The sequence below is a fragment of the Eschrichtius robustus genome, chromosome 12, assembly GCF_028021215.1.
Source record: "Eschrichtius robustus isolate mEscRob2 chromosome 12, mEscRob2.pri, whole genome shotgun sequence".
In the NCBI taxonomy this organism is placed as follows: Eukaryota; Metazoa; Chordata; class Mammalia; order Artiodactyla; family Eschrichtiidae; genus Eschrichtius; species Eschrichtius robustus.
The window spans coordinates 41544019-41566376 of NC_090835.1; the positions used below are offsets into that span (position 1 = coordinate 41544019).

The 22358-nt window shown below is 58.4% G+C and overlaps 1 protein-coding gene across 4 annotated transcripts; it reads left to right on the forward strand.

Moving 5' to 3' along the window:
• Positions 1–324: 324 nt before the first annotated feature.
• On the forward strand, positions 325–21992 carry ALS2CL (ALS2 C-terminal like). 4 transcript variants are annotated; one of them, XR_011075660.1, is made up of 26 exons: positions 325–413; positions 3718–3843; positions 4612–4810; positions 5142–5207; positions 5657–5822; positions 6321–6452; positions 7156–7275; positions 8715–8773; positions 8917–8983; positions 9415–9611; positions 10683–10748; positions 11181–11279; positions 11370–11531; positions 12267–12378; positions 13500–13577; positions 14413–14543; positions 15757–15930; positions 16086–16182; positions 16348–16505; positions 17091–17159; positions 18078–18251; positions 19482–19524; positions 20354–20415; positions 20509–20672; positions 20969–21065; positions 21484–21992. XR_011075660.1 is itself a non-coding variant. In XM_068557799.1 (26 exons), exons 2-26 carry the CDS (start codon positions 3741–3743, stop codon positions 21541–21543), a joined length of 2841 nt encoding a protein of 946 aa, XP_068413900.1. In that variant the 5' UTR covers positions 325–413; positions 3718–3740; the 3' UTR covers positions 21544–21992. The 4 variants fall into 4 exon arrangements, 3 of the variants coding, with proteins under 3 accessions (XP_068413900.1, XP_068413901.1, XP_068413902.1); XM_068557799.1 differs by having other exon boundaries at positions 20523–20672; XM_068557800.1 differs by lacking the exon at positions 20509–20672.
• Positions 21993–22358: the final 366 nt, after the last annotated feature.

Genomic DNA, 22358 nt, shown 5'->3' on the forward strand with positions numbered 1-22358 from the left:
GCCGGCTAGTGTTGCTTGCAGTGAGAACGGCATGGGCAAATGCCTGGTGGTGGGAACTGGATCCCATGTTTGGGAAATTCCAGTGACTGCACGTGCCTGGGCAGGAAGAGGAAGGAAAGCTGTGAAAAAAGCGACCAGAGAGATTGGGAAGGTGGGGGGTGGGGTCTAGGACAAGAAGCTTGGAGCCGCGGAAGGGCAGAGGAGGGGTGCGGGGGGAGGGTGGGGGGAGGGGCCCAGGTGGAGGCTGGGACCCGTCAGCTGTGACAGTTCAGCGCCTCCTCCCTTGGGCAGCTCCTCCCTCCTCTGCCTACCACTGAGTTTGCTGGATGATCAAGGGGGTTCCAAGGCAGCCCAGGAAAAAGCCTCCACAGCAAGCAGCACTTCCTTGCCTGTCCAGACCAGGAAATAACAGAGTGAGTACCATGACAGGGTGTGGCCCAGGGACCTGAGGGGCCAGGCCTTGGAGGAGGCAAGGGAGAGAGGGACCCAGCATGGACAGAGGCCAAGAATGCGAGAGAGAGAGAGAGAGAGAGAGAGAGAGAGAGAGAGAGGGAGGGAGGAGGAGGGAGGGAGGGAGGGAGGGAGGGAGGGAGAGAGGAGAGAGAGAAGAGAGATGAGAGAGATGAGAGAGAGAGAAGAGAGAGAGAGAGAGAGAGAGAGAGAGAGATGAGAGAGAGAGAGAGAGAGAGAGAGAGAGAGAGAGAGAGAGAGGTGGAGGGAGACAGAGAGACAGAGAGACAGAGAGAGACAGAGAGAGAGAGAGACAGAGAGCAGGTCTGGCTGCTGGTTAGATTGCCACGGGACTGGCAGCTGACTCACCTGGACACGCCAAGACTAGCCAGTCTGTCCTCACCCCGCCCCGTGGTGAACCTGAAGGCTGCCTGGGAAGCCTAGGTACTTGCTGTGTGCCCTAAGGCGAGTCGCCCAGCCTTTCAGGTGAGCTTGGTGGGACTGGGAGCCAGAGGCCTGGGTCTGAGCCCTGTACACACTCTACAGTTAGTGTCTCTGGGCCCTCCCATTGCTTTCTGGGCCTCAGTTTCCCCATATGTACATCATGTGCAGTCTACTACTAAGGAACCTTAGAGCTGGATGGAGTGAGAGGGTAAGGAGGCCATGCCCTTAACCAGAGAGGAGTGGGTTGGAGGTGGGACTGGGGTTTGAAAGGGGAGACTCCTGCCGGGTCCCTGTGGTGTTAGGTTCAGCACCTCTTCCTCCTCCCTCGCCAGTGTACACACTCAGGCACACTCATGCCTGGCCTGGCCCCTGCCCTCACACTCTCCTCGTTGCCTTTGGGATGAAGCCCCAGAACTCCCTAGCCTGGGAGCAGAGGCTCTCGGGACCACCAGACCAGATGTCTAGCCTCAACTGCAGTCTTCTCCCCACCCACCGTCTCACCAGCCATGCTTAACCTCTGGCCTTTCCTCTGGGCAGTGTGACTCGGTTTCCTAGGGTTAGAGATCCTTTTGGGGCCACAGACCTGGAAGGGTCCCAGAGTAGTGTTGCCAGTTTGTGTCGGTAAGACTCATCCTCAGGGGCCCCAGGCTGCACTGAGAGATAAGGGAGACTGAAGAGCAGGTCCCCATACCCAGAGGAGCTCCCCTCCACCGGTTTATCCTTTCTAGGGAGGCCTAAAATAATTTGAAAAGCTGTGATTTAGTCAGACCTCCATTTCACAGAGGAGGTGATTGAAGCCCAGAGAAGAGCAGGGCTCGGGATAAGCTGGGGCATGGCCAGGTCCGAATAGCTGGGCAGAGGTCAGAAGGGGGTCCTGTGGGAGCTGCTGAGGTGTGAGCCATGGGTCCAGGGTAGGGGATCTTCTGCCAGCCCCATGGGGGCAAGGAGAGGAAGCCGAAGGGGGAGAGGAGCGCCCTGGGTGTGGCATTGGTTGGGGTGGGCCCCAGGTAAGTGTCGGGGATCTGATGTGCAAGGCCTCCCAACAGTGGGTTATCTGCTGCAGGTCCCCAGCTCACCCTGATCTGGTTCCTAGTCTGTACCTCCCATCCTGGCTGCGCCCTCCCCCCTCCACCTTTAGCTAGTGTCCTCACCTCTCAGCTCAGACCCCGACAGACTGCCAGCTGAGGGTGGAAAGGTCACTTCCCAAAGGGTCTTTCCATTCCACCAGTTTCTGGAGATATGGGTGAGGGTCAGATGGGCCCAGACCACACTTGCTGTACCCCTGACTCCTTGGCTGTGTTGTCCTGGTATGTCTGAGCTGACTTGGAGCAACCCTCCCCCAGTCCTCCACAGGGGGCTGGGGCTGCTGCAGGGGGCCAGCAGAAAGAGAAGCCTGCAGTTGGGTGTCCAGCCATTTCTCCTTCCTGCTTCTCCCTCCCAAGGCCTTGCCCTCCTGAAGCAACAACAGCAGGAAAGGTGGGGCAGGAATGCCTGGGCCTGGGCCCTTGGCCAGAGTTCTGAGGCACTCGTCTCACTCTGCCCCAGAGCCAATTCCCTGGGAATTGTAGGCTCTGGCAGGGGCCTGGAATGCCCTTCGGTGTCTTTGGGGTTGGGTGGGGAGGGATGAGACCCCTTCCCATTTGGTCCTTTGGGTCTGTCTGTATCGCCTCATATTATGTCTACAGCCCCACCCAGGTCAACCAACTCAGAGCCTCAGAGTGTCAGAGTCGGAGAGAGGCTGAGTCTGAGGGTCCGGGGTTAAAAGACTCTAATTCTCAACCCTGAGATGTACAGTGACCTCCTTTGCCAGGTCTGGTAGGAGAGGGCTGTGTCTGATTGGAGGATGCAACCTGGCTATGGGGGTGGGTTTGAACCCAGGCCCCTTGCTCCCCCTCCCTCCAGTCAGGAGGCTGCGTTCTCAGGTGATCCTGCTTTCTTGGAGGGTCCCGCTGTCCAGGGCAGGAGGTCCAAAGACCTGCCCACCCCCATGGCCCCCATGTCTGGAGTAGAACCCGTCCTGCAGGTTGCAGTGGGGCATGAAGGGTCTGGCTCCTGCTCACACTCACCTCACCCTCTCATGGCTTGGAATCATCTCCTCTGCAACTGTCACCAAGTCCGTGTCCCCAAGTCTGACTTTGAATCCCATCACTCCCCCACTCTGAGGCCCTCCATGGCTCCTCTGTTAGCCACTTAGGCAGCTCTTGGTGGGCCACCTGCAGAGCCTGGGCCTTCATGCCCATGAGCCTTTGCTCTCATGGTTCCCCCACCTGCATGCCTTGTCCTCCTCTCTGCCTCTTTATTTCTTGCCCATCCTTCATGGCTCCAGCAGGAAATTTCCCACTTCCCCCAGACCTCTCCTACATAGCCCTATTGGGTGACAGGGGGTCCTGAGCCATGGCCTTGAGATAAAGGCTGTGCTCCTCCGAGGGTATGTCCTTGTTTCCAGAGAGTCAGTGGAGAGAGGGCTAGGTCGGAGCACTACTAGCTGTTACTCTGAGCCCTTGGGAGCCATGGTGGGTGTTTGAGCAGAGGAATGAGCAGGCCAGAGGGCTTAAGGAGCATCTGCCTTTTGGGTAAAAAATAGATGCTTCCCTTGGCAGTTCTGAGCCCTCTCTCCCACTCCTTCAGGCTCCCCTCAGCTGGGCCCAAGTGGAGCATGAGCAGGGGTCACTGGCCAGTTCAGAAACTCCCCTTCGGGGTGACCTGGGCTCCTTGCTCAGTTCTGAGGTAGGGTGGTCATGGGCCTTGCTTTTGGGCATATGGCCTGAGAGGGCACCCTGCTCCCATGGCTGCTATTCGCTCTAATCTGTGCTTGGTTCTCAGGCCCTGAGTCTGGCACCCTGGCCATGTGCAGCCCTGAGGAGGCAGCCCTGCTGCAGCTGGAGGAGGTCTTCTCAGCCACACTCGCACGCATCAACAGCTTTGTCCTCCAGCCCCTTCTGGAGGCCGGTGAGTTGAGGGGAGGGTGGGGGATGCAGGAACCGTCCTAGGGACAGGAGTCCTCCCTTGTTGGACCTTCTGACTACAGCTTTCTCAGCTGCAAATGGGAGCGGTGACATTTGGTGTGGGTGTCTTCGGATGGGTCCAGGGCCCTCACCCCCAGTTGCTGGCTGCTTCCTTCTCAAAGGGACCCCAGGGAACCAGGCTGTGAACCTCATTCTAGCCCAGACCTGCTGTGAACGGAGGCGATGTTCCATCTCTCCCAGGGCACAGGCCTGGATTCTCTGCCTGAATTCTCATCTTGCTTTCACCCAGGGCATGACTGGAAGGCAGGATGCCCGGTTTGCGAAATGACCTTGGGCAGGTGCCTTCCTCTTGGGGGCTCTGTTGGTGCATCTGTGAATGGCAGGAGACTACAGAACCCTATGGACTCCACATTCTGGACCTGAGGAAGCTCTGAAACTCAGGGGGAATTCTTGTACTTGGTGGCCCTAGGTCATCAGTGCTGTCCCTGTTTAGTGAGGAGGTGCACACGTGCCCCTGTTGAATCCACAAGGGTGCTGCCCACTGCTGTAGCCTGCCCATCCCTTGCTGAGCTCAAGGGGGCACAGGGGCTTCCAGTTCTGTCCCAAGGACCCCAGGGATGTGGGACCCTAGCTGCAGCTCCAGGGCCAGGGGTGCTGCTGCCCGTCGGGTGACCACCCAGGGCCTCTGCGTGCTCCCTGGAAGGTGGAGCGGCCCTGTTCCCCTCACAGTGTGCTTGTGCTCCTGCCCCAGCTCCAGAGCCCTCAGATCCCTGGGGCAGAGAGTGCCTACAGCTCCTGCAGCAGCTGCACAGGAGCTCCCAGCAGCTGTGGGAGGTGACGGAGGAAAGCCTGCACTCATTGCAGAAGAGGCTGCGCCACCCGGACTCCATCAGTCTGGAATCCCTGCTGCTGCTGCACAGCGCTGACCGTGTCCTGCAGGTCCACCTGGAGTAAGATAGCTGAGGCAGGGCTGGGGCTGGCACTGGGACTCACCTGGGTCAGGGCTTCGGCAAAGGTTTGGGTTCAGCCCTGGGTCTGGGTGTTAGCCTGGTGGCAGGCTCAGGCACCCCAGATCTGAGCCTGGTGGCCTCCCAGGGAAAAGAGACTTTGAGTTAGAATTGTCTAGTTGGGTCAGTTAAGACTCAAGGTCACCAGTGCCCAGAGCCAGGCCCTCAGGGCTGCAGCCACTCAGTGGGTGGGATCTGGGGACACCAAAAGGGCAGGGGCTTGGGTCTGGAGCTGAGGGTTGGGCTTGCTGGGTGTCCCCTGTGCTACCTACAGGTACCTCGAGTCCTACACAAGCTGCGTGGCAGTGCAGGCCTTTCAGAAGGCAGTAAAGAGGAGGAGGTGAGCACGGAGTGCTGCAGTGGGCCTCTGAGTTGGTGGTGTCTGGGAGGGAGGGCTTGGGGAAGCCACGTCCCCAGAGCAGTGAGTGTCACGGCCCGGGACTCATCCTGAGCAATCCTGGCTCTAGCAATTACACGCTGATCCACACTGAAGAGAGGGAGGGAAGCCTAGTGAGGCTGTGAGCAGAATCCATATACCAACTAGCGGGGGTGACCCTGGGGCGGGGAAGCATTCCTAATTGCTACTCAGGGTGGGCTTTAATCTCTGAGATACTGCTACCAAATCTCCAAGAGGGTCACTCAGCCACTGTTTTTCTGATGGGAGAGAGGTTTGGGGTCTGGGACTGGTCCTGGGATCTGGGGGATTAGCCAGGGCAAGGGGGCAATGGTGGCAGGTGCGGGAACGGAGGAGGGGAGAGTGAAGGGGTGTGTGGCCCTCCCTCCACTCAGAGAGTACTGGCAGGGCCAACGGAAGGCGCTGCAGCAGCTCCTGTCGGGCATGAACTCAGAGGGCTCGGTGGGCACAGCGCTGGTCCAGGCCCTCCGCCAGCCACTCACCCGTCATGTGCAGCAGTACGTGCTCCTCCTGCTGAGCCTCGGGGACACTGTTGGGGAGGTAGGTAGCAGGGGTGACGGGGAGTTGCTGGTTATCAGGCCTGTCTCCCGTGGGGAAGCTGAGGGACGGGAGAAACGGGCCTCTGGCTCAGGGAACCTGCCTACTCAGGAACCCTGGTTTGAGAAGGACCTGGCCACGCCTTGGGGACATGGTCTTGTTCTGGGGGGTTTGAAGGGACATGTCCTTGCCCTGGGGTATCTGAGGTACATGGCCCTGCCCTGGTGGAGCCAGCAGAGGCCCGGAGAACAGATGTAGAATCATGTACTGGGTGTGAGGACACATGGCCCAGCCCCAGCTGGGGGAGTCATCGAATGGTCCTAAATCCCCTGGAAGCATCCTCCTACTACCAGAGGAGGGGCCGGCAGGGAGAAAAGGGAAAGCTTAGACTTAGACCCAGCCCTCCTGGCCAGCTGGGGCCAGGCCAGGGCTGGGGCAGTCATCACAGGGTGGGAGAGGATTCTGATAATACCCCGCCCCGGCTGCTCTGTCCCCCTACAGCGTCACCCCGCCCGGGAGCTGTTGGTGCACGCAGCCACAGTCTTTGGGGACTTGCAGTCCTTCATGAGGCAGGAGCTGGACCAGGCCATGGCCACACAGGCCCTCTGGCACACTCTGAGCAGCCGGCTGAGGGTGAGTTCGAGGCCTGAGGGGCAGTGAGGGAAGGGGTTGCCGTCTGGCAGGGGCCCGTTGGGTAGCTTGAGCTGCCTGCTGCATTCTCCATGCCTCAGCTTCCCCACCTGGGTGGGGGGCAGTGGCTAAAGCAGGTGTTTGTGACGTTCCCCTGTCCAGCCATCCTCACCCATTTGCTGAGCACCTCCTGGGCTGGGATGTGAGCTTCTGGCTCTGGGGAAGAGTGGTCAGCAGAACCGACCCTCTCTCCTGGGATGTCACTGAATGATTGCACCCCCGAGTCACTGCCTGTATTGCCCCTGCAGGAAGGAAAGTCCCCTGTGCTCTGACAGGGCGTGACAGGCTTGGGGCCCAGTGCAGAGAATTAGGAGGACAAGTGAAGGGGACAAAAATTGCCAGAGAGAGGCAGGGATTGTAGAACCCTGGGTGAGAGTTGATGGAGGCTTGGCTGGGGCCGTGGCCTGAGATGGGGTGGAGGAGGACAAAGTAAGGCTTCAAGAGAAGTTGTGCTGTCCTGCTGGGTATAGCCAGGAATGAACCCCCCCCACCTTGGAGCCCCAGTGCCCATCACTGACCTGGGAGCCTCCAGGAGATGCTCAGAGTGTTGGGGGGAGGTGCCTGGGGCAGAGGCGGGCAGTGGAGTGGCCGGCAGCATCCAGGACAGAGGTCCCTGAGCCTTGCACCTCCCTCCTCACCTCGCCAGGATGTGCTCTGTACCCCCGCTCACCGACTCTTGCAAGACAGCCAGCACATACCTGTGACGGTCACCCCGCTGAGGGCAGAGCGTGTGCTGCTGTTTGATGATGCCCTTGTCTTGCTACAGGTAGGGTGGGGCTGGCCAGAGGTCTTGGGGTCACAGTGGGGGTCTGGGAGCTGGTTGAAAAAAGGAGTAGGAAAGAGACATGTGGCTGGGAGCGAGAACTTGGGCCTGGGGAGGTGATGGGGACAGAAAGGCAGAGTGCTAGGGTGGGGGCAGCAGGTGGAGCCATCCCTGAAGGAGTGTGGGCTATGGAGAAGGGCTCTTCCAGTCTCAACTCTCCACAGCTGGCATCCCTGTTAAATGTCTTCACCTCAGTTTCCTTATCTGTAAAATGGGACAGTTGTCAGTTTGTCCTTCAGCAGATGGCAGACAACTCCTAGTTCTCTTCCTCCCATAGGAGAGGAACCTCAGACAATGGTCATAGGTGGCCCATAGTGGCTGAGGAGGGCTGCATGAACCATTCAGGGCACATGCAAGGCTTCTAGAGAAGAGTTCCATGTAGCAGCAGTGCCCGGGCTCTCGGCATTACAGAAGTCAGGAGGGAGCCAGTACTAGGGTTTGGGATTTGTTATGTGGCCCATAACCTTGGCTGTGCCTAGTTCCCCCTGAACTTGTATTGCCCTTGTGATAGCCAGAGCACTGTCTTCTCTATCCCCCTAGAGTGTCAGCCTGGAACTCCCCTGCAGATAGGGAGGCTGAGGCCTAGAAGGGATGCTCCTTGCCCATCCAAACTTGTGTCTCCTGAAGCCTGGTTTTGGGGTTTTGATTCAGTTTGAGTTTCTCTCCACTCCCGATTTCACCCTCTGTGCTCCAGGTACACTGAAGAGATACTGTTACTAAAAGGTGCTGAGCCCTTTCCCATCTCTGGACCTTGGCACGTCCTGTTGTCTGTGCTGGACCCTCTCTTGTCCTGGCCCATGTCTGGCACACTCCTCCTCCCCTTCAGGCCTGGGCCTGGTACCGCTTCCACCTGTGTCTGTTGCCAGGTGAAAGGTCACTCCGCAAAATCTTCCAGAGGAAGGGAGGTTTGGTCTGGCTCTCAGAGCAGGGATGACATTCCAAGTAGAAGGAACAGCACATGCAAAGGTTCAGGCTGAGGAGAGTTTGTGGCAAACGGAGGAGGCCCGGGCAGTGGAGGGGAGTGGTCTGTGTGGTCTCAGGTGTCAGGCTCAGCCGTAGGGACCTTAGAGAGGTTTCCAGCAGGGGCTAACAAGATCCACGCATTTCCAGAAGACCACTCCGGTGGCCCTGATGGAGCAGAATGTCGGGAGTGCAGGAGGCTGATCCTGGGTTTCTGGCCAGGCCCTCGGGTGGGAAGGGAGGTGGAGGAGCTGCCCTGGAGATGGGGAACCGGCAGGGGTGGTGTGGGACTCAGTGCTGGGCGTGCCGCACTGAGCATGCTGGGGACACCCAGCGATGTGCCAGCGAGCTGGTGCTTGGGAGCAAGGCCAGACCAGAGAATAGGTGAGCATCTTGCCCACCTGTGCCCCATCTTCTTCCAGGGCCACAGTGTCTACACCTTTGATCTGAAGCTGGTGTGGGTGGAACCTGGGCAGGACGGGTGAGCACCCCCATCCAATGACACCCCAGGCCTTCCCTCCCTCTACCCCATGTAACCTGCCCACCCCAGGGCTCTGACTTGGGCCCTCCCTCAGCACCCTCCTGGACAGAGCTGGGGCCTACTCATCAGCTCCATCTGTCTAGGTGCATGTTTCACCTCCTCACGCCTGAGGAAGAGTTCTCCTTTTGCTCCAAGGACCCGCAGGGCCGGGTGAGTGTGGGCGGACTGTGAATTCGGGGAGTGAGGGAAGGTAACAGGAGGGTAAAGGGAGGGCACAGGTATACAACCCTGGAGGCTCATTGGGAATGTCAAGCCTCTGGAGTCATGGTCAGAGTGAGTCAGGGGTCAGCCTGGGCTCAGGCATCAGAATGCCGAAGAGAACAGGTGGTTTTCTCTGTGAAGCCAGAGTTGGGGCCTGTTCGAAGGTTCTGTTTGGCTTCTCTGGGCAGGCCCGAAGCTGCAAACAAGTATCTCAGGTCTGGATTACGCCCCAGGGAGCAGCACGGGAGCCATTGGAGGTCCCCGCAAGTGATAAGAGTGGGGTGTGGGTAGGGTGATACCTGATGCCGCCCCAGGAGGCTTCCTAGAGGGGCTGCCTCCAGCAGCAGTGGCCTGTCCTATGTTTCCCTGTCCCCCCGCAGGTGGCCTGGCAGTGGAAGGTTACCCAGGCTGTGTGCCAGACCTTGCGTGGGAAGAGGGACTTCCCGGTGCTGGGGGCGGGCCTGGAGCCTTCTGAACCTCCCACCTGCCGCTGTGGAGCATACACCTTCCGTGCGGAGGGCCGCTTCAGCCAGGCCACCTATGAGGGCGAGTGGTACTGGGGCAGGCCCCATGGCAAGTGAGTGACCGAGGCTCTGGGCCAAGCAAGGCAGGGATCCTCCTGGGAGTCTGAGGGGCAGACAGGACCCACATGGACCTAATTGCCTCAGGGCATGAACCAAAGGCTGTTACCCCCTGTGGTGAATTCTGTTTGTCCCCCAGAGTCTCTCTTAAGTCCTCTTGGACAGGACCTGGCCCATTGTAGGTTTGTGCCAGATACAGTCTTGATGGCAGTGAGGCTACCGAGCGTGGGGGAGACATCAGGAAGCCGACCTGCAGGGCCCACGGTTACCATTCTGTTCTCAGGCGGGTGGAAGAAAACTTTCGTGTCTACATAGCATTGTCTGGTGATGGTAGAAATGTTTTGCAGACATTCTGTCTTCATCAGTCCTTACAAGAATGCTCTGGGGGAGTGTTATCACCCCCTTTATAGGTGCAGAAGCTGAGGCCCAGAGACTGGCATGACTTTCGCCAGGCCTCAGGGCAGGTTCTAGGGTGAGCCTGGCCTCAGTTGCAGGTCGACACGTCCCCACAGACTTTTGAAGAACGTGGCCCTAACTTGTGCTACAGCTGGCGAAACCAAGGCCCAGAAAGCAGAAAGGACTCGCCAAGGTTACGCTTGCAAGCATTCCACTCGTTTCTGATAACCTGCCTGCTTCCAGAAAGGGCTTGAGGAAGCTTATGAACAAAAACACAGAAAAAGCAGTGCTGTGTCAGAAGAGGAGACAAGGATGGTAGAAACCCCACTGACTAGCACTTGGCTTGAGCTTGAAGGTTAGCTCTGAGCTTCCTGTTGGCCAAGGGAAAAAGGCAACCTGGATGCTTCCAGAGCTCTCCCTGCTGGGTGTGGAGCGCACTCTGTGAGGCTGCTGGGGCCATTGTGCCAGGAGTAGAGAAGGGCTGAGAGCCCATGTGGGGTCATAAAGCTTGGAGAAGAAGGCCGAGTTGGGGCAGAGAGTCCAGTCCAAGGGGGATCGAGGCCTTGGAGAGAGTCTGCGGCGGAGGCTGGCTGGGTGTCTTGTGTGTGTTGAAGGTCTGGTGGGTCTGGTGCCCATGGACCTGATGCCCGTGGACCTCGACTGTGTTCCAGGGGAACCCTGAAGTGGCCAGACGGGCGGAATCATGTGGGGGATTTCTGCCAGGGCCTGGAGCACGGGTAAGGCTGGGGCTGACACGGGACTGTGTGGTGGGCAGGCAGGGAGTGGTTTCCAGCCCTCTCCACTGTCACCAGCCTGGCCCCATCCTACATTCCCAAACCTCAAGCAGAAACTTGGAGGCCATGTGGCCCAGCTCCACTCATTGTCCTAAAGGGGAAACTAGGCCTGAGGAGGGGGGCAGGTCATGGAGGGAGTGGTCCAGGGCCAGAAGGCCCTCCCAGGGTGCATGGGGGTTGGGGTGGAGATGGGGTGTCCTGAGGGGCTCTTGGGAGCAAGATGGGGCTCAGCACCTCTCAGATTCTCCCCATTGTCTGAGGAGCCCCCTTGGAAGAGCAGGGACACTCCTGGGCATGGAGGGGGTGTGACAGGTGTCTTGGGCCAGGGCTGTGGCCCCAGTGCTGACTTCCCTCCCTGCCCACCCACACTGACAGCTTTGGCATCCGCCTGGTGCCCCAGGCCTCCGAGGATAAGTTTGACTGTTACAAGTGCCACTGGCGGGAAGGCAGCATGTGCGGCTATGGCATCTGTGAGTAAGTGACCCTTGGCCTGGTGGCAGGACAGGCTCGTGGGACAGGCTCGTCCTCTGGGAGGCAGGGCCAGCCATTGGTGACCCTCCCCAGGTACAGCACCAGCGAGGTGTACAAGGGCTACTTTCAGGAAGGCCTGCGGCATGGATTTGGGGTCCTTGAGAGCACCCCGCAGACCCCTCAGCCCTGCAGGTACACGGGCCACTGGGAGAGGGGCCAGAGGAGTGGCTATGGCATCGAGGAGGACGGCGACAGGTGAGTGCTCTGCAGCCCTGCAACAGGATTGAGGGGCAGAGAGGGCCCTCACAGACCAAATGCCTCAGGGCACGGGTTCCCTGTCATCACTGGGTCCATTCTGTCTGTCCCCCAGAGTCTCTCTGAAGCCCCTCACTTTCTTTCCACTCCCTCGGTTGTTGCTGAGGCTCAGGATGAGGGACCCTGACCTTGACTGCAGGAGCCCCCCCACTCTGGCCCCTCCCTGCGCTTTCAGAGAGGAGTTTCTGACCCCCTGATCTGGTCCTATCAAAGGATCACAGCCCTTCCAGGCTCTCTGGGCTGAGACAGAGCCCAGTGTCCTTGGCCTGACATTTGAGGCCTTGCCTGCTCCTCTGACCTCATGCCTGCCATGCCACCTGTGTACCCCCCAGCCTTCTAGACTGCTGAACGTCCCCACGTATCTATCGTACACTCCTACCTCAATGGCTTTGCATATGTTAAATGGCACCCTTACTCCATCTGTCCTTCCTGCCACCTCTGCCGGGAAGCCTGCCAGGATGCCCTCCCCCAGGCAGGCTCCCTTCCTCCTCCACCCTCATTCCTCTTGCAGGTCCTGACCTCACCTGCCCTATGTCTGACTTGAGTGGATTCAGGCCATGTCATTGCTCCTTATCTGACCCCTGCCCTCCACCCTGGTCCCATGCCAGCAGAACACACAGAAGGTACATGGGAACAACTCTGATCCAACTCTGGCCCTACTCTCTCCTCCCCCAGGGGTGAGCGCTATATTGGCATGTGGCAGGCTGACCAACGCCATGGCCCAGGGGTCATGGTCACCCAGGCAGGTGTCTGCTACCAGGCGACCTTCCAGGCAGACAAGATGGTGGTGAGTGCAGTGACCCACGTGCGTCCTGAGCTACCCTTTGCCTGCTCTGGGGGCTCCAAAGCTGAACTGAGACTGGCCAGGGGTGGATGGGGCAGGAAGCGGGGTTCCGATGTGCTGGAGGGAGCCAGAACCTGGGCAGGAATCCAGTTCTGCCACCCACCTACCCTGGCCTTGGCCAAGTCCCTTCCCCTCCCAGCCTCAGTTTTCCCATCAGCAGCTCAGGTGAACCACTTATCATAATGACTCAGTAAAATAGCAACAATGAAGTGCATAGTAATGAGGATGCCAGCAGCCTCTACTACCCATGTTTATAGACCCCTAACTGGGTGTCTAGCTCTGGGCTAAGCCTCCCAACATGATCTCGTGGGATCCTCCCAGTAGCCCTGGGGTCATGTTATTGTCCCTAGTGTAAAAGTGACAAACGTGAGGCTTGGAGAGGTCAGAGAACCTGCCCAATGTCGCATCCTGTTGAGTATCAGAACTGAGGCTCAAGCCCAGGTCTCCTGCGCCCGGGCATAGCCCTCACCTTCTGCCTCACCCACACCCTGCCAGGTGCTTGGCACATAGTGAGGCTCTGGCCTGATGGCTGTTATTGATATTGTGGCTTGTTTGTTTATCTATACTTTGTCCTGGAAAGGATTGAAGGAGGAAGAAAAGGTAAGAATAGGCACATAAAATAGATTCAGAAATAAGTAGAACACGAATTGTATCCCATTTGGTTCTGAGCTTCCTGGCAGCCGATGCAGCACAGGAGCCTGATCAGCTCCGCTGTCCCCGGGGTCAGTGACAGGGAAGTGGGGATGGTTCAGGAAAAGCCCAGTACTTCCTGAGCTGTAGGTGGGAAGGAAGGGTCCCCCAGGAGGCCTCTTGAGAGAGGCTGCTGGAGGGGAGGAGCCAGGTCCCAGGGTGTCGGTCAGGGTAACCCAGGGTCGAGGTCCATGGGCCTTGTGCTCAGTGCTCAGCAGGCCAGGGGCTGGCATCCCACCTAGGCACAGTCCTGGGAGGTATGGCAAGGCTCAGGACCCTTCTGCCCATGGGTCACTGCCCACCTCCCCTCCCCACCGCCAGTCTTCTGGCCCTTCCTAACCCACTGCTCCTACCCTCCCCGCTTCCTTCCCTAGGGCCCAGGGATCCTTCTCTTTGAAGACGACTCCTTGTATGAGGGCACCTTCACCAGGGACCTGACCCTCGTGGGGAAGGTGAGAGCCACTGAGACCCTACTCCACTCCCTGCTGAGACCTTTGCTGGGGTCTGTAATCTCCCTGCTTGGATCCAGGGCTGAGGGTAGGTGGAGCAGGTAAGGGAGGGCCTCTCCCATTTCCACTACATCTAGGGGGTGGGTGCAGCGACCATTCCCTGCTGCGGAGGTGTGATTTGATCGGGTGTGAGTCAACAGGGGATAGGTAGGCTTGCCTTGGGTGCAGAGGGTGCTGGTGGTCTCCTGGCTGTGTCCCCTCCTGGCCCCCAAGATAGGGATCCACCCCCTCCACCACCACCATCAGTGCCTTGGACAGGTGCCCCTGGAGGCGTTGTCCTTCAGTATGTTTCTGCCTGAGCTGACCTCGCAGAAGGCAGTTGTATCCCTGCTGGGGCCTTTGGAAATGTGGGGGCTGTTTGACTGGAGGGTACTATGGCATCTAATGGATGGAGACTAGGAATGCTGTGAATGGGACAGTCCCATGCAGCAAGGAATTGCCCCTCGTCAAGGCTGGTGATACCTCATGTCCTCCCTAGGCCTCTGCCTACTTCTGGACCCAGTGGTGGTCCTCCCCACTCTGACCCATGAGTCCCTTCTCTGTCTCCCTCGCCGTTTCCTGCCTCAGAGATGAGCCCCTTGGTGGTGGGCACAGTCAGGGGCTCCTGCAGGGGTGGAGGATTATGAGCCCCTTGGGGTGGGGCAGATTGAATGGATGGTGGGAAAGCCATCCATCAGTTTCTAGCCTCTGTGACCCAGGATGGACAGGCATGAGGCCTGTCATGATGGGATGGAAGCGCAGCTGGACAGAATCCCTGCATCTGTCTCCCGGCTTCCAGGGCAAGGTCACCTTCCCTAATGGCTTCACCCTGCAGGGCTCTTTTGGCAGTGGGGCAGGGAGAGGACTGCATATCCAGGGTGTGCTGGACACAGCTGCCCTCCCTCCAGATCCAGGCAGTACCCGCAAGAGGTGAGAGACTGACCGTCTGGCCTGTGTATTCTGAAGCCTTTCTGGGGGGTGTGTCTGTGTGTGTCTATGTTTCTACCCTAAAGACTCAGTTCTCATTAGAACGGCTTTTCTGTACCTCCTCTTAGCTCTTTGGAGAGTTCAGAGAGCTCAGGTCACATAACCCTTGTCAGAGACTCTTGGAATTAAGGGCTATGTGACGGTAACTCCACATGCCACAAAACTGGAGAAAAATACTATGTATAGGCTTTGCTTAGAACCCTGCTTTTTTTGTAGGAAGGGTACAAGACAGTTTATGAAACAAAACAAACAAGAATAAGATAGAAAATTAAAGTGTGAGTTGAGCTTACAAGAAAGGGAGGTGCAGATAAGCCTTATAATCAAGCATTAGCCTGGCTCTGAGTTCCCTGGCAGCCAGGGTAAAGAAGGAAACTTACTAAGTGGAATCACTGTCCCTATCATGGGGTATTTGAGAAGGGGATGGACTTCTTCCCTATGGGGACAGAGTTCTTCCTTGGAAAACTTCCTTGTTCAGGTGGTGACTCTTACTATGTCTGTTGAGGTATGGGTGGTGGTTCTAATGGTGCCAGCCAGCATTTCACATGTTGATTACTTGACACATTGTCCCTGCATGTTTCTTTTCCCTGACAGCAGGAGCTAAAAGTGGATGGCAAACCCTAGGGGTGTGAGCCCAGGTCGGGTGCAGGTGTAGGAAAATCTGTGAGCGTGACATGGGAGAGCAGTGCTCCATTAGACACTGCACCAGACACACACACGGCCAGACCCCTAGGCCTATTGGCTGAGACAGGATCAAGCTCAGGAAGGACCCAGGTGTGGTAGGAGGGAGAGCGGGGTCCCGTGGCGGGGGAATCCTGGGATTTGGGCCCTGGTCTCTCTAGGCCGAGACCCCACTCTCTGGACTTGGCCTTCAGCTCTCCAGATCTTTCTGTTTCTTTTCCAGTGCTCTGTGTGCCCCTGTCTCTTTTCTCTACCACGGAGTAGATTCTCTCTGACCCTTCTCTGCCTCCCGTTTCTCCTCCTGGAGCCTTGGAGGTCAGGCCGCTCTGCATCCCCCTCTCCATCCACCCAACCTGGGCCCTGACTCTGGGCCCTGACTCTGGGCCAGGCTGGATATCCCCACCTCTCCAAGGGCTGGACAGGGTCCTGCCCAGCATGGCTCCATCCCTATCCATGTCTCCCACTGCCTCCATCGCAGGCAGCTGGGCCTGGGCGTCTTCCCCGTGGAGAACCGCTGGCAGGGCGTCTATGGCCCCTTCCAGGACTTTGTTCAAGCTGGCTGCCCTGGAGACCTGTGGGAGGCCCTGCTGGGCTTCCACGTGCAGAGCTCAAGGGAGCTGCGCAAGTCCCAGGAGTACCTGTGCCGCGAGAGGTGAGGCCCAGGCATGCGTGGGCGTGTGCACCCATAGGGCATCCAGAGCTCAGTGTTGGGGTCAGTGGGGCTCTGAGTGGGCCAGAGGAGGAAGGCTTCCCAGAGGGGGCAGGCCTGGGCGTGGGTGAGAGACGTGTGTGTGTGTGGTGCCCCAGGACCCACCCCGAGGACCACGCAGGCAGAATGGAGGACATCCTGGAGGAGCTGCTGCAGCACCGGGCGCCCGAGGCCCTGCAGCAGTGCCTCAGGAAGGTAAGGGCTCCAGGGGAGGGTGCTGACCAGAGGGGACAGGCCTGCCTGTGGGCCCTTGCTGAGAGGGCCTTGGTGCTCCCATCTAAGAAGTGGGGTCTTGCGTGGGCATGCTGTGCTCCAGCCCACGGTGCTGAGTATCTCTTTGTTGCCTTTGCACCTGCCCAGGCCCTGAATAACTCTCTGCATCCCCTGGGAAAGCTGCTCCGGACTCTGATGCTGACCTTCCAGGCCACATACTCAGGCACTGGGGCCAACAAGCACCTGCAGGGGCTGGCGCAGGAGGAGGTGAAGCAGCACGCCCAGGAACTCTGGGCCGCCTACAGGTGAGCTTGGTGGCACATGGGGACAACCACTGCCCTGTGACCCCAGGGCGGGGGGGTGGGGGGAGCTCTGCCCTTTCCAAGCATCAGCTCTGCCTGGTACCCTGGGTAGGAAGGGTGCCTTTGCCTTGGGTCTGGATCGAGAGAGAAACAGGGTGGGTTGGTTAATATGCAGCTGGTGAGCATAGGGGTTAGAGGGTGGGGAGGTGATAGCAAGGCCTGACTGCAGCCAGAGTCCAAGCCCCAGCCAGGCCCTGGGCTAGCCCTGACCCCAGGAGAACTCTAACCCCACTGCAAGCTGAGCCTGACCTGGGCTCAGACACCATCTCCTGTCCTGTCCTGGCTGAGCTGTGACCTCTTCAAACACTATAAACTGAAACCTTAGATGCTGCAGTTAGTTCTGTTGTAGGGTTCCAGGACACTCAGGCGGACATCCCGTACTCCCAACCTCACTGCTGGGGTTTGGGCCGCTGGGCTCTGCAGGCCTCAGGCTCCATGGTTCTGGGGGCGGAGCCCACCTGCCTGGCCTTTGGTGACTCCCATCCTGTGGGAGATGGCAGCGACGCCGCCCCTCCTTTTGGTTTGCAGGGGTCTGCTGCAGGTTGCCTTACAGTGCAAGGGCCAGGCCCCAGAGGAAGATGAAGATGCAGAGACAAGGTGACTGCCCCCATTAGGTCTGTGGGGTTCTCTGCCCTGGTGCAGCCAGGCTCGGGTCCTGGGAGTCCTTATACCTTTGCTCCTGGGCCCTCCCTCGGGGGAAAAGGGTATTTCTTGGGAAATGTTACGGGTTCATGCTGTTGACCAAATATTGTTCATTGACCATTCAAGAATCAGAATGATCCATGACCTCTCTTCCTTGAGCAACCTGGGGAGGGGCACTGCCACAGTGCATCAAATGCATCTTTGTTCTAAACATGTTATCCCACCCTCATCTCTTGGGTGTATGGCGGGTGAGCAGCTGCCTCAGGCACCTCCTTCTCCCTGTGCACAGATGTGGAAACTGAGGCCTGGCAGGGGCTGAGCCTGAGGTCACACAGAGCAGGAATTAAGTGGGTCACTAAATCTGTCTCCCCAGTCCCCCGAGACCAAACCTTACAATTTGCCTTCAGATTCCAGGCCCAGAGATCCTGATCAGAGAGGTCTTTCTGTTACTGCATTGCAGGAGGCATGGGAAATGGGGTTAGACATTAGGGAGAACTTCCCCCTGAGTCCTAGGAAGCACAGAAAACTAGGAGGCAGAACTGGACTAGCTTGGAATGGCTGCTGAGAGCTTTGCTGCAGGTCACTCATCTATCAGGGCCCTGGTTTTGCTTTCAATCAGATGGGGATCAAAATTCTGCCTCAGCTGCCATATTGGTTCTCAAAGTCAACTGAGAGCGTGAGGTAGTCACAGATGACAATTGGTTGTGAAATGACTGAGAACAGGCTGGGAAGGGTTTTCTCCGGGATGGAGGAGGCTGGAGGCAGGAACACTGTGGTGGGACGAGGAGTTCTGTGGGCTCTTTGAGGGGCAGCTCAAGTAGATCCCCACGCCCACCCTGCTGACCCTGACCTGTCCTGGTGGCTCTCACTCAGGGAACTGCATGTGCACAGGTTGGTGCTACCCCTTGTCCTGCCCAGCTTCTACTCGGAGCTCTTCACGCTCTACCTGCTTCTTCATGAGAGGGAGGACAGCCTCTACAGCCAGGGCATTGCCAACCTTAGCCTCTTCCCCGACACCAAGCTGCTTGAGTTCCTGGACGTACAGAAGTAAGCCTCCCTACCACGCCACGTTTGCCAGAGTTATTGTGTAGCAGAGGGTACAAACCCAAATTGTCTTCAGCAAAAAAGCGGGGAGGTTAATTGGCTTGTGTACCCATGAAGTTCTAAGGTGTGGCTGGATTCAGGTGTGGCTGGATCTGGGTGGTCAGCTGCATGATAAAGGAAGCAACTTCTCTCTTTCTCTGTTGGGCTGTCTCTGGCTCCCCCGTATGGTGACAAATATGGCACCAGCCACTCGAGGTTTATATTCTCCCAGCTCAGGCCCCACAGGGAGCTGGTGTCTCCTTCCCAACAGCTCCAGCAGAGCCTCTGAAGTTCCTCCCTGGCTTGGCTGGGGTCTTGAATGTGCCCCTGAATGCTGGCTGCGGCCCAGATTGGCCAGGCTGGCCTCAATATCTACCACTGGGGCTGGGGCAAGGTCGCCTGCTCCCAGCTCTTGGACTGAGAGTGGGAGAGGGGAGATCCTCAAGGGGAAACCGAGGACTGTTCCAGAAGTAGGTCAGGGCCTCCCTTCTGCCCTCAGTCATCAAAATATTCTTTCTCCTCCATGCCCCTTTGATCCATTGATACTACCAGTGTTGAGGGCATGAACACACTCTCTCCTCCCACACCTGGTCCCCTTTGTCTCAAGGTGATGGCGCTTCCCATTCCCCCTCCTGCCAAAAAAACCTTGTTTCCCCTTCCGATGTGGTGAATGTTTCCTGTATCTGACCAGGCACCAGCCCAGAGACCTGGTTGTCCATGGCTTTGCAAGTGTCCCTCCTCCCCACCCCTCCTGCTGCCTCAGTGCCGCCTCCTCCATGCTGGCCTCCCTGCTCCATTGGCTCTACTTGCCTCGCGTGGCATCCCTACTTCTCACCAGCCTGGGCCAGCTCACTGAACCCCTGGAGCAGTTTCCACCACTGAGCTCTCTGGCCTGACCCCCAGGACTTTGCCCAGGAGGGTCCCCTGGCCTGCAGCACTGCCCGTCTGTCTCCTCATTGTGTCCCAGTCCCACTCGTGTTTTGGGGCTGCATGGAGGGCTGCCCCTCAGGGAATCCCTCCTGCCCTCCTCTTGCCTGGGCTTCACACAAGCGTTCCCAGATGCCATTGTGCATCCCCTGCCCCTTTCCCCTGCTCAGCCCTCCTGGGGGACATGGAGATGCAGGGAATTTGCCCTCTGACCTCAGACCCCGCACCCTGGTCCTGGCAAAGCTTCCCATCTCGCTTTAATTTCAGGCACCTGTGGCCCCTCAAGGACCTCACGCTGACGACCAATCAGGTGAGAGTGTGGGCCCATTACCTGCCCAGGAGAGGGAGGCCTGATCCTGAGCTGGGCCCCCAGGTTTGCCCAGGCTTCCGAGCAGCTCTCTGCCTCATGGTCACTGGTCAGAAGCTGCAGAAGCGGGTGAGGGAGGAGATGGCAGGCTTTCTGCACTGTTCTGATTTCCCACGTGGGAGAGTGTACAGCCACAGTGACCAGGTTCAAGCATAGGTTCCTCCCTTTTACTGGCTGTACGACTTTGGGTGAGATACTTGATCTCCGTGCCTCAGTTTTCCCATCTGTAGAAGCAGTCCCTGATGCAGTACTAGTACTACCCCATGTGATTGTTGTCGGGGGATGTGGGCCAGAACACAAGGGGCATTGGTTCTCAAATTGTGTTTGCTGGATTGGCAACATCAGCATCGTCTGGGGGCCTGTTAGAAAAGCAGATTCTTGGACCCATCCCAGACCTACTGAGTCAGAGACTCAGGGAGTGAACTTGGAGTTGGTGTTTCAGCAAGCCCTGGGACTCAAGAGCCATTGACATAGAACTGGGTGGCACCCAGTGACCATTGGCTGTTATGATTCTTATCTTCTTTTTCCATTTTGATCCTCCCAGCCTCCTGGAGTCCATTTACCCCACTTTACAGTTGAGTAAACTGAGGCTTACAGTGGATCTGTGACTTGCCCTGGGTCACTCAACCCTCTGGGCAGAGCTGTTGTGAAGCCAGTGATGGGGAAGGGGTGGGTGGTGAGGGGCTTGGGGGCCAGCCCTGACCCTGGGAAAGAGGAGGTGACAGAGCTGGGGGGCTGCGGCCTCATCTAACCCACTCCCCCAACCACACAGAGATACTCCCTGGTCAGAGACAGGTGCTTCCTGTCAGCCACGGAATGTCTGCAGAAGATGATGTGAGTCCACAGCCCAGGGAGGGTGGGCGTGGGTGGCAGGAGTGTTGGGGCCCCTGGTTGGGACTGAACCTGAGGGCCTTGATCTGGAGCCAGCTACCCTGCTGCAGCACCACGGTGGACCCCCGGGAGAAGCTGGAGGTGCTGGAGAGGACATATGGGGAAATTGAGGCCACTGTGTCACGGGTGCTCGGCCAGGAGCACAAGCTGCCCATGGACGACCTGCTGCCGCTGCTCATCTACGTGGTGTCGCGTGCCCAGTGAGCCCCAGCTGGGGGTGGGCTGCCGGAGCTTCCCTTCCCACCCTGCCCACCCCCAACCAAGACATACTCCAAAGTCTTTGAACATGGGGGTTTATGGACACAGCCTTTCTTGGTACACATGGGGAAGCTGAGGCCCAGAGAGGCCCACCCAGGGTCCTGTGGGTGCCAAACTCAGAGCAGGGACCACACCCCAGGTGTCCAGCCACCCAGGCCAGAGCTCCTTCCCGGCCGCTCGGTGCCTGTCCCTGATAGGTCCCCTTTTCCCTCTCGTTGTGGTGGCGGTGGTTCTCCAGAATCCAGCACCTGGGAGCCGAGATCCACCTGATCCGTGATATGATGGCCCCTATCCACACAGGAGGCCTGTATGACTTCTTGCTCACGGCCCTGGAGGTGAGGGACAGGGGCGGTGGGCCCAGGCAGAAATGCCCTGGCCACTGGGGCAGACCCCTTTCACCCCAGACACCATCACGGGGATGAGCTCAAATTCACAGCTTCTGTGTGTCTCCATGGGAAGGGTCCTCACAGAGCCACTGCTCTTGCCCTTGTTAAAAGGGCTGGGTGGGGGGAGGTGGGCACAGTGCGTCCCGGCCCTCGGATCCCCAGGGCTGAGTGTGTTCCCGGCTGCATCCCTGAGCACAATAGGAGAGGGAAGGACCCATTTCCTTGCAGACTGTGGCTGAGGGCTGAGTTGGAGACACAGTGGTCCAGGCCCGGGAGGTGGGGGCACCCCAGTGTCAGGCCCTAGAGCCTGTGCATGTGGCTGAAGCAGGCAGGCCAGCTGGCTTCAGCCTCGCCTCTCTCCCGCCAGTCCTGTTACGAGCACATCCAGAAGGAGGACATGAGGCTGCATCGCTTGCCCAGCCGCTAGAACTCCAGGGAACCGTGGTAGCTCAGCTTCTCCTGGACAAACCGCAGAGCTGAGAGGGGCCACCGTGGAATTCCCGTGGAGTGAGCGTGGCCCAGTCTGGCCCTTGTGGCCCACGGGACAGAAGGCAGGATGAGCCCTGGAGGTGGCTCTTGGAGGAGATGAGCGTTTAACTTCTCGCAGGGAGATGCTGCTGCTGTCCTGACTGGGAGGAGGGTGAGGGCGATGGGTGTGGCCCCAGAGCTGGTGGTTTCCCCTCCCCTGCCCCCTGCCACTCTCTAGGCCAGCCTCGGATGACCTTCTTGACCTGCAGCAGCTCATGGACTGGGGACAAGGAGCCCCTGGCTTCTCCTTGCCTCATCCTTGCCTCCAAGTTATTGAGCCTCTCTGGGCCTCAGTGTTGCCATCTGTAAAATGGTGGACTACATGGTCTGTAAAGGGCCTTCCATCCATCTTGCTGACTTCTGGCATCCTTCCGTAAGTCTGACTTTGGTCTGTTGGGCTGTAACTGAAGTTCTTGTGTCTCGGGTTGTGTCATTCCATTTCTCCTCTCCTGGTCAGAGGCTCCAAGCTGCTAGTGATGGCTCCGTTTATTGGGCTTTTTTCCCATGAGTTGTCTCCTGTGGACCTGCCTTCTTCCCGACTGCCCCAGGGCAGAGCTGGCCTCTCAGGGCTGCAAGGCAGGAACAGCTCCAGCTCCACCCTGACCTGCTGGGTGGCCTCTGGCAAGGCCCTTCCCCTTGCTGGGTATGCAATTGAGAGCGTGGGCTTGGAGGTCTCTGAACTACAGTCCGCATATCATGGCCGTGCTGGAGCAG